At 51.9% G+C, this 18,507-nt stretch overlaps 5 protein-coding genes across 5 annotated transcripts; 3 read left to right on the top strand and 2 right to left on the bottom strand.

Moving 5' to 3' along the window:
- Positions 1–454: 454 nt before the first annotated feature.
- Positions 455–2,370, top strand: N7532_008458 (MDR family MFS transporter; the record flags this gene model as incomplete). Its single annotated transcript, XM_056620950.1, has 3 exons — positions 455–1,419; positions 1,490–1,863; positions 1,994–2,370. The coding sequence occupies 3 exons, from the start codon at positions 455–457 to the stop codon at positions 2,368–2,370; spliced, it is 1,716 nt and encodes a 571-aa protein (XP_056471756.1).
- A 241-nt stretch (positions 2,371–2,611) lies between these two features.
- N7532_008457 (uncharacterized protein) lies at positions 2,612–4,871 on the bottom strand (the record flags this gene model as incomplete). The annotated part of the gene is made up of 2 exons (XM_056620949.1): positions 2,612–4,450; positions 4,515–4,871. 2 exons carry the CDS (start codon positions 4,869–4,871, stop codon positions 2,612–2,614), a joined length of 2,196 nt encoding a protein of 731 aa, XP_056471755.1.
- Positions 4,872–6,293: 1,422 nt separating this feature from the next.
- N7532_008456 (conidial yellow pigment biosynthesis polyketide synthase) lies at positions 6,294–12,813 on the top strand (the record flags this gene model as incomplete). The annotated part of the gene is made up of 5 exons (XM_056620948.1): positions 6,294–6,589; positions 6,637–6,922; positions 6,994–8,571; positions 8,639–8,842; positions 8,905–12,813. The coding sequence occupies 5 exons, from the start codon at positions 6,294–6,296 to the stop codon at positions 12,811–12,813; spliced, it is 6,273 nt and encodes a 2,090-aa protein (XP_056471754.1).
- Positions 12,814–15,243: 2,430 nt separating this feature from the next.
- On the top strand, positions 15,244–16,191 carry N7532_008455 (NADP-dependent oxidoreductase; the record flags this gene model as incomplete). Its single annotated transcript, XM_056620947.1, has 1 exon — positions 15,244–16,191. One exon carries the CDS (start codon positions 15,244–15,246, stop codon positions 16,189–16,191), a length of 948 nt encoding a protein of 315 aa, XP_056471753.1.
- A 223-nt stretch (positions 16,192–16,414) lies between these two features.
- On the bottom strand, positions 16,415–18,436 carry N7532_008454 (uncharacterized protein; the record flags this gene model as incomplete). The annotated part of the gene is made up of 2 exons (XM_056620946.1): positions 16,415–17,033; positions 17,091–18,436. The coding sequence occupies 2 exons, from the start codon at positions 18,434–18,436 to the stop codon at positions 16,415–16,417; spliced, it is 1,965 nt and encodes a 654-aa protein (XP_056471752.1).
- Positions 18,437–18,507: the final 71 nt, after the last annotated feature.

The following is an 18,507-nucleotide window of genomic DNA, read 5'->3' as shown; positions in this document are numbered from 1 at the left end:
TGCCTAATCAGGGTAACGGTCGAACCACCCAGGAACCTGCCGGTCGAGGGTGCAAAATGACCATTATTAATGTTATTATCAGCTCGTGTTACCTTTTTCTTAGCAATTAAGTGGGACTGTGGCGTGACGGGACGGCGGACGAATGTTGCATCGCCAAGATATGCATACAACATGCATATCTTGGCGATTTGAGGGTTATTTTCGACCGCCGGATGACTAATACGGCGGTCGAATGCTAGCTCCATTGCCAAGATCTATACCGAGTATAGAAAACACGGCGGTCGAAATGTGTAGTTCTCTCCTTCGACCGTGTCAATCATAGGCTTCCTTACGTGATTTTTTTGTCATCGAGAATGGCTTCAACATGTTTCTTTGTGAACTCAAGACTACAAGTTGCAATCTCTGTACCCTTTAACGGGCTGTCGTGGCGCAGAATATCCAAGAACATTGAATGATGGCAGACGGTTCAGACCTCGAGAACAACAACAAAGCCGAGCTGGACAGAAGCCAGCCCAGCTCGACCAGTGATGATGGCCCCCAAGAGCAAAAAGACCCTGACGAGATCCCTCCCGACTATGCGACTGGCGTCCGACTCGTCCTTATCATGTTCACGATCTTCGTGAGCACCATCCTCGTGTCTCTGGAGATTGGTATCATCGCAACCGCAATCCCCGGCATCACCAACGATTTCCACAGACTAGACGATGTGGGCTGGTATGGAAGTGCGACGTTCATCCTCGCGGCCTCGGCCTCGCCACTGTGGGGAAAGCTGTTTAAGTACCTCAACGTGAAGTGGGTTTATCTCGGCGCGGTTGGAATCTTTTTGGTGGGTAGTATTGTGGCCGCAGCAGCTCCAAATAGTGTGTCCGTCATCATTGGACGTGCCATTCAGGGTTGGGGAGCCTCTGGTGTCCTCGGAGGCACCCTCATCATCATCAACTATGTCGCCGCGCCGAAGAACCATCCGCTTCTTATCGGCACCTGGATGGCAGTTTTCATGCTGTCGAACATTCTGGGGCCAGTGATTGGCGGCGCATTCACTAGCGGAGTTACCTGGAGATGGTGTTTTTGGATTAACTTGCCCGTTGGTGGGCCTATCATCGTGCTGTTACTGTTATTCCTGCGCATCCCTAAGCATATCAAGAAGGTCCCAGCGACGTGGCAGGAGGTCATCCTCTCCCTGGATCTCCCAGGCTTCTGTTTACTACTCGTGTCTCTCGTCTGCTTGACATTGGCATTGCAATGGGGTGGACAGACTAAAGCGTGGAATGATGGCTCGGTCATCGCGACCTTGGTCATGTGGATTGTCCTCAGCATTGGCTTCTTGGTTACTGAATGGTTCCAGGGCCACCGCGCCATGACTCCCTTTCACATTCTGAAACTGCGCACGACATGGAGTAATGCATTATTCTGCCTGATGTAAGTCCTCACTATACATCTATCCATCTCCCACTCATGAACTAACCCACCGATCCTCTCCTTATTCTAGCTCCTACGCCGCCCTCTACCAAGTCATGTTCTACCTTCCCATCTACTTCCAATCCATCCATGGCCAATCAGCCGTGACAAGCGGCGTCAACACCCTCCCGTTCCTCGCCTTCTTCGCCCTTGGAGCCGTCGTCAGCGGCGGCGTCATCACAAAGACCCGCTACACACAACCTTACGAGCTCCTCGGCGCCCTCATCATGACCGCTGGCATGGCTCTAATCTATATCTTGGACGTCGACTCCTCTAAAGCCATGTACATTGGTGCCGAGGTACTCTTTGGATTTGGCGTTGGGATCTGCAACCAGATCCCCATGACAGCAGTGCAAGGCTCCTCGAAACTTGAAGACGTTTCCAGCGCGACTGGAATCATGGTTAGTAAGTATTTCCTACCCTCCCTACGCAATACAAGTATTGAGTATTGCGCATCCGAGGACCTACTCAGGTAGCTACTCATGTATGCATGTTATGTATGTATGGGACACTAACACCGGACCCAACCAACCAGTGTGCCAAACCCTCAGCGGCGCCTACTTCGTCGCCATCGCACAATCCCTGTTCGCCAACCGGATGCTCCAGACTGTCCTATCCAGTGCAGCTCATCTTGATCCCGCCCGGATTCTAGGCGCTGGCGCCTCGGAACTCCAGGACGTGTTCAGCGGGGATGATCTCAAGGAGGTCATTAACGCGTATATGGTCGGCATCAAGGATGTGTTTACGTTTTCGTTGGCGTGTGCGGCGTTTGCGGTCCTCCTGTCGCTAATTATTCCATTTAAGAGGCTGCCGGATCATGGGAAGAAGGACAAGCCAGCGACAGAGGAGGCTGCGGTGGAGAAGGAGAAGAAGACGGAGACCGCCGATGGGGAGAACGAGAATCAATCTTAGGATTGGTCACTAGTAGGCTAGCGCTGCTTGTGCTGCTACCTTATCTGCCAGACGGCAGACTACCGTACAGGCGAGTGAGCTTTGGCGGGGTAGGGGAAAAAACCAACATGTTCATTTCCGAAGTGAAATATCAATTTTCGGATATCTTATTACATACATAGTTTGTTTAATATACTAGATTGTTTGGTGTTTTTTGATTGGTGGCTTAGTGCATCCAAGCCGCCATTAACGTAGGCAAAGGTCAAACATCGCCCCCAACATTCCTCATTATACTCTCGAAGAACGCCATGTCGACACCCTGAAACGCCCAGTCCTCGCCGCCGGCGGCGAGTCCAGGATGTCCGCCCTGCATTAGCGGGGATGGCGTTAGAAAAAGACCAGGGTCTGAGAACGTGGCCTGACATGGTTGCTGCTGTTGGTGTGCGAAAGGGGCGGAAAATTCATGGGGAGCAGCTGTATCGGCGACGCGGAAGGAGAGTGGGTTGGGAGTGTTGTTAGTGGAGATAGAACTAGTGGAGAGTGGTCCACTGGAGAGGGGATCGGTGGGGTGTGTCAAGGAGGAGAGGCGGAGTTGGGCTTCGGAGTTGCTACTGCTGCTTGTTCCCGACGTCGCAGCTTGCTGTTTCTCACGTGCAATCCGGATAACTCCGAAATACGGTATATGCACCCGCACCACGCTCTCCTCCTCCGAGACCATCCCATCATGCGGTAACATACCCTCACTGCCCGCCTCCCGCACACTCACCCGCCCATGCCCTTTCTCCAGATCAATCGCCAACAATGACTTTAGCAAATCTGCACTTTGTGCACTCAGTTCGTCCGAATTCAGCCGGTTGATCTCGCTCATGTGTTCCTGCACCTGTTCGATCATCCCGCGATCGCTTAAATACTGGTTCGCGAGCAGATTTTCCGCCCCGTCGCTATGGCTATCCATGTGTGCGAGTAGGAGGGCCATGGCCGCCATGAGGGCGAGGAAGTCGACCGTGCGACAGCTGTAAGCAATGCGATTGAAGCTGCGGAGCGAGTTGTAGCGCGAGAGAACCTCCCGCGACGCATTGACGCATGTGATCCGCGAATACTCGTATTTGTTCTCTGCGGACGAGGGGCGCAGCATATACGGTAGATGCAGCTGGTTGAGAAGGTTGTAGTGACAGATCTGCAGGACGAGACGGCGCGTATCCCAGAACACGGCTTGCAGGTCGTTGGAGGCATTGTCGAGTTTGGGGGCCAGCCACCACTTGCTCGGGAGGCTACTCGCGGCTTTCTGTAGGTCCAGGTCGATGGCGCGGGTGGCGGCCAGGTCTTGGCCGCTCGGCTTGGATGCGTTCCGTTCGAGGATTCGGGACATGGCAACACAGTGCAGCTGCTCGAGACGGCCCATAGGGCAATCGTTGGCGATGTGGGTCTCCGAAGCCATACTATGGTCGGTGCAGCCTTCGGGCAGACCGAGCAGGAGGCAAAGCTGGCGGTCGAGGGTTATGATGCGGAGCCACATTATCCGTGAGTCGTATTTCGTTTGGGGGTCGAGCGCTTTGTATAGGGTCTGGTTATCTGGTCGATGAAAGCCCATCAACTGGGCGAGACTCATTGCTCTGCGACCCGCGACCCAGCTTCGTCGAAGGTTCCCAATGTTCACCTGGTATAAGCTCTCGAGCATAATGCACTCGAGGCTCTCGATGCTGCCGATCAATGCCTCGTTTGTCGTGACGTGGTAGATGGCAAGATCTGCTAAGCGTTCCATGATGACGCGGGGTGGTTCCGACAGGCCTTCAATCTCCTTGTGAAGATCTGGAGGAAGATGCTGTAGGAAAAGGGCGAGCTGGAGCATGTGTCTTGCAATCAAAACAGGATGCATATTTGGTTGCGGGGTCATCAGTAAACTCTCGGGCGTTTGGAGGCCGTTCTGATAGAGGGTGGTGTATGGAGTCGATAATAATTCGTGGGAGAGGATGGAAGAGTGGCGACTAGCTTTGCAGATGCTTTCGGTATCTGCGCGCGACGGGAGTAATTCATGCAGAAACCGAGACAGCCTCTCATATTTAAATTGTGAGGTATCATTCCTGGTGGTCGGGGGATATTGCTGGAAAGCCGTCAGTCACAATCATAGAATACTGGGGAGGGATGAAAAGCTGGAAGAGACGGACCTCAGGAGATTTGTAATATTTTGAAGGCTCCATTATCGTTGACACGGGCGTGAGAATACGGTCTGTCCTCTCACAGGGTGTGGCAGGGCGAGTTCTGCCATCAAAGGAAGTGCCATCACTACTGGTGGTTCCAATGCTCATGAGGGCATTTTCGAGATCCTCGGGAAATTCCTGGCTAATACAGGGAGAGCCACGTCGTCGACAGCCATTGCAGGAGGTACTCGCAATGCGCGGATCGAATCTACATTTCATCTTCCGACGCTTGCATTCCCAGCAACTGTGGGTACCTTTGCGCACCTTTCTCCGTTTGGCTTGCCCGTAGGCGTCATGCGACGGTGCAACATGCTGAACAGACATGGTGGATTAGAACACGGACATGGAGATGAGAATGTGTAGCGTCGTGGGGCGATGGGAAAGGATAAGACTAACTTCATGGCGTTGCGTGAGTGAAAGAGGGGGGTTATCTTTGAGCTTACTCTGGCCTTAGTCATCCCATGCACAGATAGCGCAACCGCTGTTAGGTGTGTTTGCCACCGTAAGTAGAGGACAATAAAAAATGAAAAGAAAGTCTTTTGGCACTGTACTCCGTATAGAGTAAATTGTATTATTCCCTTCCACTTATGGATCCATTATGCGAAGCTAAGAGATAGATGGTTGCAAATTTTTCGTATTTACTAGAGTAACGTTCCAGCGTCGGAAATTTATATCGTAGTTGACCTTACTGATTGGTTGAAATAGCGGTCGGTTGTCGTTTGTGGAAGGCGGTGGTCTCGAAATAGACTCGGACTCTTCGATACGCTTCCATATATACGATGTAGTATGCCCAGCTACAGGTTAAACTTTGCCTGGCGGGCGGAGAATAAGGAAAGGCCCGCCTAGCCTAAGGTTATCTCCCCATTATCCGACCCACTCCCGATTGTGACTGAAGTCTGAAGCAGTTCTAGATGTGAAGAGGGGCTGAAAAGTTACTTCGGGGGTAGCTTTGTATGTATTTTCGGGGATGTCAGTCGACGTGCGCGTCGCTCATGGGAATTGATAAGGCTACTCAGCGTTACAGACGAGGTCACACCATTTCTCATCAGTGCTTGCTGAAGGATCCGGATCCGTCTGAAGAATCCCTCAGCAGAATTAAGAGTCAGCCCGAGCCCGGCCCACATGGCGTTCGGTATTCTTCAGATGGGCTCGAATCCTTCAGCAGGCAGTGAGAGCCAGCCCGAGTCCGGCCCCCATGGTATGCGGTCGAATTCGACCGGAAAACGCTCTCCGCCGTACGGAGAAGTCGTATCTGAATCAAAATTGCCTCGGTATTCCCGAACGGGAAAAACGTGTTAGCATCTGTTGGATAGGGAGGTCGGCCGGAGATATACGAGGGCGACGGCTCACGTCTCTTGGCTAGCGTTGCAGTAGTTAGGGCTTACGAGGACTGTGGCGGCGCGAACGTTTTGTCCAACAGATATCGCGATATATCTTCGGTAGCAGCAACGCCCCACACCATCCCGGTACGGATGTATGAGAATAATATCGTATTGCGTTCATGGGTGATTATACCGGTAGAATCAGGCGGGAGGCTCCGCAGCAAACCAGTATTCCCTTCTCCTAAACGCTGCAATATCCATTCGCACCTGCATGTTCGTCGGACTTTTTATGCCGGTTCCATGGGTATAAATAATTGGGAGATTATTCCCCGAAATTCCCAAATGGCTCAGTAGATTCAATATCATATTGTCATTCTACTTAGACATTAGATTCTTCCATTGCCAGTCTTTATTATTTCGAGGAATGGACTCCAACCATCCTACAGTTCTCCTTTTCGGAGACGTCACAGACCCATGGGTTGACGGTATCGATTATGTCTACAGTCAAGCCGCAACCAGACCTTGGCTTCGGTCCTTTTTGGGTGACCTCTTCTCGGTCCTGAAGGCAGAGATTAGGACCATGGACCGAACATTGCAAGACAGTTTTAGGGATTGCTCCAGTTTCCAAGAGCTCGCTGAACGATATCGACATACCGGCGACGATTTTGGGATGGCGCATGCCATGCTGATTTATGCCATCAGAGCCGTGGTTTTACTAGAGTATGTGTTTTGCTCTACTGTAACGATGCATTGCTGACTACTTCAAGGACTATCAGCCGCGAACCACAATTACTAGACCCGAGCCGGTCCAGACTGGAGTTGATGGGTGTGTCCGGAGGTCTATTCAGTGCTGCAGTCGTGTCAATCGCGACGAATTTCACGACACTTTATGACACATGTCTCGAGGCGGGTCGGGTGTGGGCAAGACTCTGCAACTTCACTTTGGTGAAATCGAGAGCCATGGAGGAGCGCCCTGGAACCTGGGGTTGGGCTGTCCTTGGAATCCAGGCTGAAGAGCTAGGTAAAACCCTGGAGCAGTTCCAAAATTCAATGGTAAGTTCTTTCTTTCCTCTATTCCAGGCTTTTCTAGTCCGCGTTCGAAGACTAACTTGAAGACCAAACAGGGAGTTCCGTCTGCCAAAAGAGCCAGGGTTGGTGTCACTGGAGACAAATGGAGCACCGTCATCGGACCACCTTCTATCTTGGAGCTCGTCTTGAACGAATGCCCTATACTGAAGAAACTTCCAAAGAACGAGCTCAATATCCATGCTCTTCAGCACACCCTAGACATCTCCGAGGCCGATATTGACTATATTGTCGGGAATTCCACACTTCTAAATACACCTTTACCCCGGGGGTATAGGATATACGGCCTGGATGAGGGTCATCCTGAGGCTACTTACTCCAGCTGGGGCCATCTGTTGAGAGCTTCTGCATCACAGACTTTGGCACGGCCATTGAGCATTGTCCAAGCTGTCAGCAAGCTCAACGCCAACCTGGGGACATCACAGCATGTTAATTTCAAGATCATGGGTCCCAGCAGCCACGCCGCATATATTGTCAAGGTTCTACAAACTGCCGGAAGGGAAGTTTCTTTTCATGATGATATATCCTCCAAACCGCCGACCCCTGAGAGTCGAGACGGGATCGCCATCATCGGCATGGCAGGAAAAGGACCTGGCAGCGATGACCTCGACGAATTCTGGGAGGTGATCTTGAAAGGGCTTGATCTCCATCAAGAGGTCCCCTCCGATCGCTATGACTTGGATGAATACTACAGCCCCAAGCATCCCCCAGCCGGTCCGGGAAAATGCACCATGACCTGCAAGCACGGCTGCTTTATGAATAACCCCGGACACTTCGATTCGAAATTCTTCCATATCTCACCCCGAGAAGCTTTGTTAATGGATCCCGCTCATCGATTGTTCCTTATGAACGCTTACGAGGCTCTCGAAATGGCCGGGTATTCCGATGGCCAAACCAAATCGACGGATCCAACCAAAATCGCGACCTTCTTCGGTCAATGTAATGATGATTGGCATGTCGTTGGTCATCGAACATTGGGATGTGATGCCTACACCTTACAGGCAGTACAACGTGCATTCGGACCGGGTCGACTGGCCTTCCAGTTCAACTGGGAGGGGCCGACTTATGCCCTCGATTCTGCGTGTGCAGCGACCAGTTCCTGCATCCATCTTGCCTGCATGAGTCTGATGGCTAGAGATATCGATATGGCCGTCTCAGGAGCGGCCAACGTGCTGTCCACCCCGCATTCATTCACCAGTTTGAGTCGATCGGGCGTCTTGTCCGACTCTGGGAACTGCAAGACGTATCGCGATGACGCCGATGGGTACTGTCGCGCCGACTTCAGTGGTGCAGTGGTGCTGAAACGACTTGACGATGCCATTGCTCACAACGACAACATCCTGGCGGTCATCTCATCCTCGGCCAGAAACCATTCGGGCAATTCTACATCCATCACTACATCTGATGCTGCTGCCCAGGAAAGATTGTTCCATAAGGTCCTTCGAAATGCACGGGTGACCCCCGAGGATATCTCCTATGTTGAGATGCATGGAACGGGTACCCAGGTTGGCGATAAAGCCGAAATGGGCGCGGTTTCGAGTGTCTTTTCGAAACGGCGGGATGGAGAGCTTCTGCCGGTGGGAGCTATCAAGGCAAATATCGGTCACAGTGAAGCAGTTAGTAACCAATCCAGGACGCTTTCCCGATATTTGCAGATGAGCTAACCTTCTGATCTAATTAAAGGCTGCAGGAATGTCTTCCCTGCTCAAGAGCATCCTCATGTTTCAAAAGGGAACCATACCACCACAGGCTGGGATGCCTCATACCCTCAACCCCAACTTTCCACCCCTACATGAGATTAACATAAAGATTCCTTCGGAGCCATTGGAATTCAAGTCTTCTGGCGGCAAGCCGAGACGTATTCTCCTCAACAATTTCGATGCCGCGGTAATTTGTTCTATTACTGCTCCCGCAATGTTGCTGTACTGACCACGTATATAAAACTCTAGGGCGGCAACGCATGCCTACTCCTGGAGGAGTACACGCATACGAGCAAGAGAGGCGCAGATGTGAGGTCGGCCCACACCATTGTGACCTCTGCAAGAACACCATCTTCGCAACTCCTCAACAAACAACGACTACTCAAGTGGCTTCGATCAAATCCCAACACTCGCATTGAAGACCTTGCCTACACAACTACGGCAAGAAGGATGCACCATCCCATCAGATTCGCGCTGACTGCATCCACGACACAAGAGGCCATTTCAAAGCTCGAGTCCGAGGTTGAACGCAGTAGCAATCCCTCTGCTTCGCGGCATGTCCCCGTCGTCTTCGTCTTCACTGGACAGGGTTCTCACTACGCAGGCATGGGTGCCGAGCTATACCGCACGAATTCTGTTTTCCGTGGGAGAGTCGATTTGTGCGTGGCAATCTGCGCAGGCAACAGCTTCCCCCCATACTTGGACATCATCACCGAGGAGGGAATCGATGTGTCTACCAAGTCTGCGGCGCAAGTGCAACTCGCTGTCCTCACCTTGGAGGTAGCCCTCACCTACTTTTGGCGATCCGCAGGAATTGAGCCTGCGCTGGTCATGGGCCACAGTCTGGGTGAGTACGCTGCCCTGCATGCTGCTGGAGTCCTGTCGCTGGCAGATGCGTTGTATTTGGTTGGACATCGTGCCTTGATCCTCCAGGAGCGATGTGAATTCGGGTCTTGTTCCATGCTTGCGGTGTCAACGTCAGTAGAAAATGTGCGGGACCACCTATCTCAACTCCAGTCCTCTTCTTGTGGTGTGGCTTGCATCAACAGCCCGAGTGCTACTGTTGTCAGTGGGACAGCTGAGGATTTGGCACAATTCCAGGAAAACATCACGGCGCAGGACGCCAAGGTTCGCGCGAAGACATTGTTCATCCCATTCGCATTCCACTCGTTCCAGATGGATCCAATCCTACAAGACTACAGCTCTATTGCAGCAGGCGTCACTTATTCCGCACCGAAGATCCCTGTGGCATCAACTCTGCTCGGATCTGTTGTCGATGAACCGGGTGTCTTCGACCAGGACTACCTGGTCCAGCAGACACGCCAACCGGTCAACTTTGTCGGTGGACTCAACGCCGTAAACTCCAAACTGAGTGACCCAGTCTGGCTTGAAATTGGACCATCTCCGGTTTGCGTATCTCTTGTGCGCGATACTCTCACACCTCCGCCTTCAAAGATCACGCATACTCTACAGCCAAACATCAGCAATTGGACGTCCATCTCCAAATCTCTCGCGGCGGCTTACACAAACGGTGTCGATATCGATTGGATTGCACTACATGCTCCATACGAGAGCAATCTTCAATTGTTGACGCTCCCTTCCTATGCGTGGGATGTAAAGGACTACTGGATCACTCATACCGACAGAGTCACCGAGGTTGTGCCGGAACAATATTCGGTCACTGAATCTGGGCCGTTTGTCTCGACTTGCGCACAGTATCTTGTCTCTAAGTCATCCTCCCCGAAGACCCAAGTGGTTTTCCGGGCCTCCATTTCTGATCCCGGATTCATGGGACTCATCGACGGTCACAAAATGCAAGGAATCGGACTCTGTTCGGGAAGCGTCTTCTGCGAGGCCGCTTTTGCAGTGGCCAAGTATGCCCTCGAGCACAGTGGCAGAAAGAACGTGGACCAGTCCTGGCTCACACTTCATAAACCCGAGCTGCTCTTGCCCCTCACAAAGAAGCTCGCTGGCGCTGATGGAAGTCTCATTACCACCGCTATGATGGATTCTCCGTCAGCAGACAGGATCTCGGTTACATTCAAGCTTACATCAGGAGGCACATCGCATGAGCTCGGTTCTTCCATCGTCAATTTCCGTGACCCGGCTAAGACCCAGGCAGACTGGGACCGAGTATCGTACTTCATCCAAGCCAGGATGGACGAGGTGATCAAGAATGCCAAAGAGGGTCCCGGACATAGAATGCAACCGGAAGTCTTCTATGCTCTATTCGGCAATTCCGTCGAGTTTAGCACGGATTTCCAGGGCGTTGACGAGGCCTACATCGCCAAAGACTTCCAGGAGGCCGCAGCACTGGTTACGCTTCCGCACGATCCTGCTGGTACTCGATTCACCTTCTCGCCGTATTGGGGCGAGGCTTTGGTGCACCTGGCTGGCTTCATGGTGAATGGAAATCCGAGCAAATCGCCTCAGAAAACATTTATTGTGATGGGATTCGAAAGCGTGGAGCTGACGGTCCCGTTAGTGCCTGGGAAGCAGTACCTAGCCTACACTCGCATTTCTAAATGGGTCAAGGACACAGCATATTGTGACGCGGTGGTCTTTGAACCCGAGACGTCGAAAATTATCCTCCAATGCACCGACCTGCGATACCAGGAGCTCCCCAGAGTCACCTGGAAGCATGTTCTCGAGAAGTCGCATGGGACTTCTTCGGCACCCACCCACAGAGCACCTGTGGAAGAAACCAAGAAAACTGTCAAGGTCAGTCGACAGACTTTGGACATTGAGAAAATGCAGCCACAAGCAACTGAGGCCCAGGAGGACGACGACGACGACGACGACGAGTACCCCCAAGATGAAGGGTTGATTGATGCTATCTTGGACAGCATCTCCAAGGCTACGGGCAGCGCCTCTTCCGAGTTCACCGATGACACTATGGTAGCCGACCTTGGAGTCGATTCCATCATGGCAATTGAGGTTGTCGCCACCGTCAAGGAAGAATCTGGTCTCGATCTCCCCGCGACATTCGTTCTCGACCATCCCACTATTGGCGACCTCCGCCGCGCCTTTGGTGGAGCGGATAAACCAAAAGCCCCAAAGTCCAAGGCCATCTTAACTCCCTCCAGTTCTCAGGCCTCTATCCCATCAAGCCCCAGTCCCGAATCCATCTCCATGTCAGAGACAGCCTCCTCCCTGGGCTCCAGCGTGGTCGATATCGAAAAGGATGATCCAATAACACTCCCTCCAGAACGTCAAGACAACAACACCAAGCAACAGGAGAAGCCACTCATCAACAAAGTCATCGACACAGACACATCCCCCGCACCCAGTGTCAGAATAACCCTACTACAAGGCCGTCCCGGGCCGAAGCGGACTCCCCTCTATATGATGGCCGACGGCACCGGCACAATCGCAACCTACATCCACCTCCCAGCCTTCAAGTCTAAAATGCCCATCTACGGCATCGACTCGCCCTTCCTGCGCTGTCCAACCCGCCTGACCAAGGAAGTCGGCATCGAGGGTGTCGCAAAGCTCATCGTTGAAGCCCTCGTGGCTGCCCAGCACGAGGGCCCCATGATGATCGGCGGCTTCTCCGCCGGCTCGATCGTCGCCTTCGAAGTCAGTCGCCAGCTCGGCAGACTGGGCCGACAGGTATCCGGTCTCGTGCTGATCGACATGTGCTGTCCGCGCTCGAGTCTCCTCGACGAGGAAAAGATGAACTCCGAAGACGATGCCAGCTTCGCCATCTTCGAAAACGCCGTATCCAAAGATGGTCTCTGGAGCGTGGGAAGCACCACCCAGAACCATTTCCGGGCGTACCATGTCGCCATGCACGCATATCACCCGCCCTATATGACGGAACAGGAACGTCCCGCTCACACGGCCGTTATCTGGGCCGAGAAGGGGATGGTTAATCGGGTCGTTGGTAACGAGAAGTTGATGCAGATGCTGGCGGACCAGGGTATCCCGACGACGTCGTATCCGGGCTATATGGAGGATCCGAAGTTGGGTGCGTTTGCCTGTCTTGTGCCGGACAGGAAGGAGGCGGACCTCGGGCCCAATGGCTGGGAGAAGTATACTGCTGGAGAAGTTTTGGCACTGTCGGTGAATGGAGATCATCTTGATCTGCCCATGCCGGGGCATGTTCACTTACTTCATCGGCAAATGGAGAAGGCGTTTGCTTATTTTCAGGGATGAGATTGATGTGCTAGGCATCTACGTGCGGTATATAGGGAGGAGTATGCAAAGGACTGGAAGGTGTGTACTGGTAAGGATGGAGAGCTAGGGTACATGGAGGTCACATGATAGGCAGTGGCCTTGAGACATATCCAAACCCCTCCCCAATAAGCTGTGCTTTGTATGGCTACTCGCTGGTCTGTTGACAAAAATTGAAGAAAAGACAGAAGTGAAGTACAAGTGAGCGATCAGAATTTTAGACCTAGTATTTTGAGAAAGTTTTTGGTGTTTTATCTTTTGCATTGCAGGTCTCCACAAATAGTAGATAAGCACGGAATTCGAGTCTCCCTACCTCTAATCTTCCTTCCTCAAACCTACACGTTGTTGAGAGATTTGCCAATCTTCTCACTTACATGGATCCTTTCATGACTCTGCCTCCGGAAATTATTCAGCAAATTCTTTCCTACATACCTGATTTTGTGGGCATTAAAAGTCTTCTTCTACTTCACCATGGGCCAAAACAATATTTCGGTCACAGCCTCGCCGAATCACGCTGGACCTCATAAAGTCAAATCCTATCACCACGATGCCAGAAATCCAACAGCTGCTCTATAAGATTGCTACTATTAACAGCTCCTCGGCCCACTCCAACAGCATTGATAGCTACCTGAAGTTATGCCCGAATGCACAGACGGATAGCATGGCCGAGGGTACAATCAATTGAAGCTTCTGTAGATACTCCACGGGTTATATTCGCCGCATTAGATGCCTCATATTTTGAAAATTCTTGCCCTCGTTCTTCATTGCCCGATTCCCGCGAAAACGATCCTTTATTCCATATCAAGTGACACGGCAGCTAAATGTACACATATACCTTATCCTCACCCACGATGTACACATGCTGACATTTCCACAGCAGTCTAAAGCGTATTCTGAACGGAGATATGTCTCCTCAGCTATCCCACGGTCCGTCAACCTCGGAAATTCTGAGCTAACTAGCTTCTCATGATAGGCCTCAAAATTTCCCTGACGTATTGACTATCTCATTCCACCGTTGACTACCGTTATTTATCTTAATTAAAACTATGTGCAGGTATTTTAGGTACAACAGATTGTATGCCTCATCTTTTGACATGCTGACTGCAACGGTCTGTTTCGACGAAGCAGCTGTGTTCGGAACTGGTAGTGTTTGAGTGGGCCTGCGTTAGTGGTTGAGATGTGCTCTCCACTAGAGCAGTCCTTGTAGAACCGGCCCTCATGGTAGACCGCACAGTCGCCTTGTTCAATATTAAAGCCCTTGTATGTACATATTCTTGAGGGTGTATGGCTTATTTTGATTCAGAGTCCCGAATCACCACATAGCCCCACTGATTATCCACCAGTAAGGTTTGGTGACGTCATTGCTCTGGCTCGATTCCGAACGTACGCTGATATCCCCATGGCAATTGCTTATGTCAAAATGGGGCTCCAAGAGGCCGCAAGACATAGAAACCGTGAACCCGCGAAGCGGCTGATGTTTCTTTATTTGGAACAATTAAGGAATTACATAACGATCCCAGAAACACTCCGTTCGATCCCCGGAGGACCTGTTGTTGTCTCTGGAAGCTGGAAGCTGTGTCACGGATATACATGAAGCATATACGATCAGCGGAGGATATACGGAGTGACGGACCCACATAGCTTATCTGGGTTCCCCTGAACGCGAGGAAGCTCCTTTCTTTTGCTTCCTCGCGCTACGTCTTGTATCTAGAGTCGACTATAGCTGCTCTTAATACTGATCTTCCATCTCAAGACGCTATCCACCTCTACGCATACGTGAGACCCTCACACCTTCCTAGGACTAAACTTGCCCATTCCGGGACCAGGAAGCTTTTGGGGGACTCTAATAAAGCTTCAGCTCAGTGGTAAGCCTAAGGATATCTAGATCAATTCCCGAAGTATTCCATTCAGTCCCCGGACGCAGAAAACTGATCATAGTAGCACGACAGCTCCCAGGGTCAGCTCATGTGTTCCAGACCCTACAAGGTCGTCAACGGGAGAGTTCAACAGGAGAATAGGCCCAGGACCGGGAGTAGATTGTGGCGTTCAGACAGCATCCACGGGTAGGCTACTGGTAGCCATCCCAGCAACGAGGAAAGTAATATGTCGTCTGTGTTATGATTGATCTGCTTCTCTATATTCTGGTATTCAGCCCCCAGCATCCCACATTCCCGGCGGTAGCCCCTCGTCGGACGTAGGATAGCCTATTGGCATCCAATGGCTACCAAGACCGGGTGGCCAAGCAACGGCCAAGCATCGCTCGGGTATCCGGGAACCCGCTGGGTTCCGGGAACAACATCCTTCCATACCAACATCAAATAAATGGCAGCACATCGCGACATCGACGATCCAAAATATCGTCCAATCCAAATTTAAATCCAAAACAACTCAACGTAAACATCAATATCCGCAATGAAAGCAATCCAGATCCTGGGGGACATCTCCTCCCCCCGAGTCGCCACCAACTATGCAATGACCAAACCAACCCCCCAAAATGCCGAGATCCTCATCAGGGTCCACGCCGCCGGCATCACAGGCGACGAGGTTATCTGGCCAGAGCCCTACACCAGAGAAACCAGGATCCCAGGTCATGACATTTCCGGCGTTGTATCGGCACTCGGCCCAGACTACAACGGCCCACTGAAAATCGGCCAAGAAGCTTTTGTTCTGATATCAACCGACCGAGGCGAAGGCCAGGCTGACTACGCGATCTGTCGCGCAGACGAGGTCGCCTTGAAGCCGAAATCGATATCTTACGAAGAGGCCGCTGCCCTGCCCATTCCGCTTCTGACTGCGTGGGAGGCTCTGCTGGATCACGGCGGTATCAAGGCCGGCATGAGAGTCCTGATTACGGGGGCATCGGGGGCTGTGGGGATCCTCGCTGTGCAGCTTGCCAAGAAGCTGTTTGGTGTTGAGGTGGTGGCTTTGGCCTCATCGCGCAACCACGAGGCGCTTCAATCTGTCGGCGCGGATGAGGTGCTGGATTACAACACGATAGGGTGGGAGAATCAACTCGACAAAGTGGATTTGGTCTTCGATACAGTTGGTGCTGGTATTCTAGAGAAGGCGTGGACGGTTGTAAAGGAGAATGGAGCTATTGTTACGGTCGGCGACCCGGCACCAGCATGGGCGTTTGGACAGGGCGAGGCTGTTGAAGCCGCCAGCCATCCTGGAGTTCGATACAAACATTTCATCGTGTCCCCCAACTCAGAAAGACTGGGAAAGGCCGCTGAGATGGTTGATCAAGGCGTAGTCCGACCTTTGCTAGTGAAGGAATTCCCTTTCGAAGAAGCGGAGCAGGCTTGGAACTATGCTCGACAGAGGGCCCGGGGTCACAAGGTTGTCATCAGTTTTGCTTGAGTAGGTCCATAAACTTGACTGTATGTTTGAGTAAGAGAGTGTAGCTACGAGAATATGAAATCAAATGAAGAAAGTCAACAGATTCAGTTCCTTCCAGGCGCTTCGGCGCGAGAATTAACTTCACACTGCAAGTTCCGACAGTCCAGTAAAATTAAAACGGAAATATTGCAGTAAGGTGATCGTAGATCATTTCACGAAGTCGAATATATTATTCGAAAGAAGATTATAAACTACTTTCCATCTCCCATGGAACATCCGGCCCAAGATCGCCAATATTATACCATCCACAAAGATCATCAATAGAGCCGAGTAGAGGAAGGATGTCAGTATCATTACTGGATGTTCCCCCTTCTGATCCAAAACTCCCCTGCCCATCGCCATCAGAGAGTTGTGGCAAGTCGGTAGTCTTTGGTGTATCGTTGCTGCTCGTAATTCTGGACCCAAGTCGTAAGACGTGATGAGCGATTGTCTGGATCTCCCGGACATTTCGTGCGGTTCTTGGCCAATATTCCCCCAATGCCTTAAGACATCCGATTGTCATTCGTATCTGATCCCTCGCAATCGCCAACTTCGAGCCTTTCAGAAGGAAATGACAGGCAGAAAGTAGTGCCAAGGTGCCTTCGCTGATCATGCACGTTGTAAATGGAGTATGACGGAATGGTCGAACGGGTAAAGCCAGGAGACGGATCTGTGCCTCTACGGCTCGCAACACTCGGACGGTATGTACGTTCACGAGTTCCGGGATGGGGGTGTCAGGGGGTGGTTGTCGAGCGCAGCTGGAGACATCCTCAACAGGGTTGAACTTGAGGTCTGAAAGGGGACGGTGGATGCCAATAGTTGCGCTATATGAATTCAGATCAGCCAGGTGCTCAAACGCAGGGCTAAAAAGGAATACCTACACATGTATGAGTAAATGCGCTTGAAACATCAACTCATCAATTTCGCCCGTTTTTGTCAGGACTTGCTTGCGATCTTTGGGTAACAAAAGAAGCCACCCATCCAGGGCAGAGTCGGCGGCCTGTATTACGTGTGTCGAATCCTCTTTAACGGCATGTTTCGGAACGGTTGATATTGCCAATGCAACACATCTGACAGCGCCAACAAGATATGCGAAGGATGAAAATACCGCATCTTCGGCAGCAAATTCCCGACAATCGAAATCCTGTAGGGTCTTGGGATCGGGTACCACCTGCAAAGAAGTCGGCGAGGTCAGTGGTGTGTTCGTGACAGTGAAAAGAGAAAAGGCTGGGATTTCGCTCAGCAGAAAGGTGTGACAACCTACCCCCGACTCGTATTCCTGCTCTTCGCAAGGAAGCCCCACGGTTGCATCCACGTCCACGACTTGAAACTCCATGGTCCCCAGCGTCCCCGCGTAGTATGCATCGATCGTGTACAACATCCACCAGGTTCGTCGCCAGCTTTCCCTGAGTACCGGGTCATCGGCCCCGTATACTGCCGACACTTCCTCCTGAAAAAGATGCAGGTCAAGGGCAAGTCGTATGGCCGCGTCGATTTCCGTCTTGGCGTGATTCTTATGGTCGTACCAAAACAGGGCGATCGAGTATAGTAGGCGACCCTGGGCCATGACTGGATCTGACAGGGTTGCCTGAGCGAAACAGGTCTCCACGTGGTCTTTCAATGAGGCTGACCATTCCCGGAAGCTGTATATGTATCCAATCAAGCGCATGGCCGCGATCAATGGTCTGAGGTTCGCTTGCTTGCTCGGATCCTGGTAATGCCTGATCATGTGTCGTCTCGGTAGGAGAAATGGATGGAACTTATGGAAACTCTTGTAATACGAATCGATCAATGTATCTTTCTCGATGCTTTCCATTGTCACTTGAAAGGAGGCCGTTGATCCCGGCGAGTCGATATTGGATATTGCATTGCTAAGAATGACCCCGTCGAGCAAGCTGCCGTCAGCGAGACTCGCCGAGGCGTCAATGGGGTAGGAGGAGATATCGAACAGCGCAGGTTGCGTCGGTGCCCCCGAATCTCCCTGGACATTTGGATTATTATCGAGTGTGGCCATGACATTTCCCGTCCCCGCAAGTCGTTTGCGACGCTCTGCTAGCGCCGCTCGGTCCAGCCCGCCGCGACGCGATCGCGCATAGTGACAGTCTTGCGCGGCTTCGGCGCAACGGCTGCAGCAGGGTCGCTTCCCATCGCATTTCAAATGTCGCGAGCGACAGGGGAGGCAGGCGAGCGACGAGCGCGTGGCTCTTCCATTCGCGGGAGTGGTCATGAGTCTGAAGATGAGGCTATAACGGAGGATCGTCGGAGTTGAAATGCGGGTCGGCTACTCGGGTACCCGCC

This window comes from Penicillium argentinense, assembly GCF_028826775.1.
Source record: "Penicillium argentinense strain IBT 30761 chromosome Unknown utg000009l_segment0_segment0, whole genome shotgun sequence".
NCBI lineage: Eukaryota > Fungi > Ascomycota > Eurotiomycetes > Eurotiales > Aspergillaceae > Penicillium > Penicillium argentinense.
Note: the sequence above shows the minus strand (reverse complement) of the source record. Positions and strands in the feature narration are given on the sequence as shown.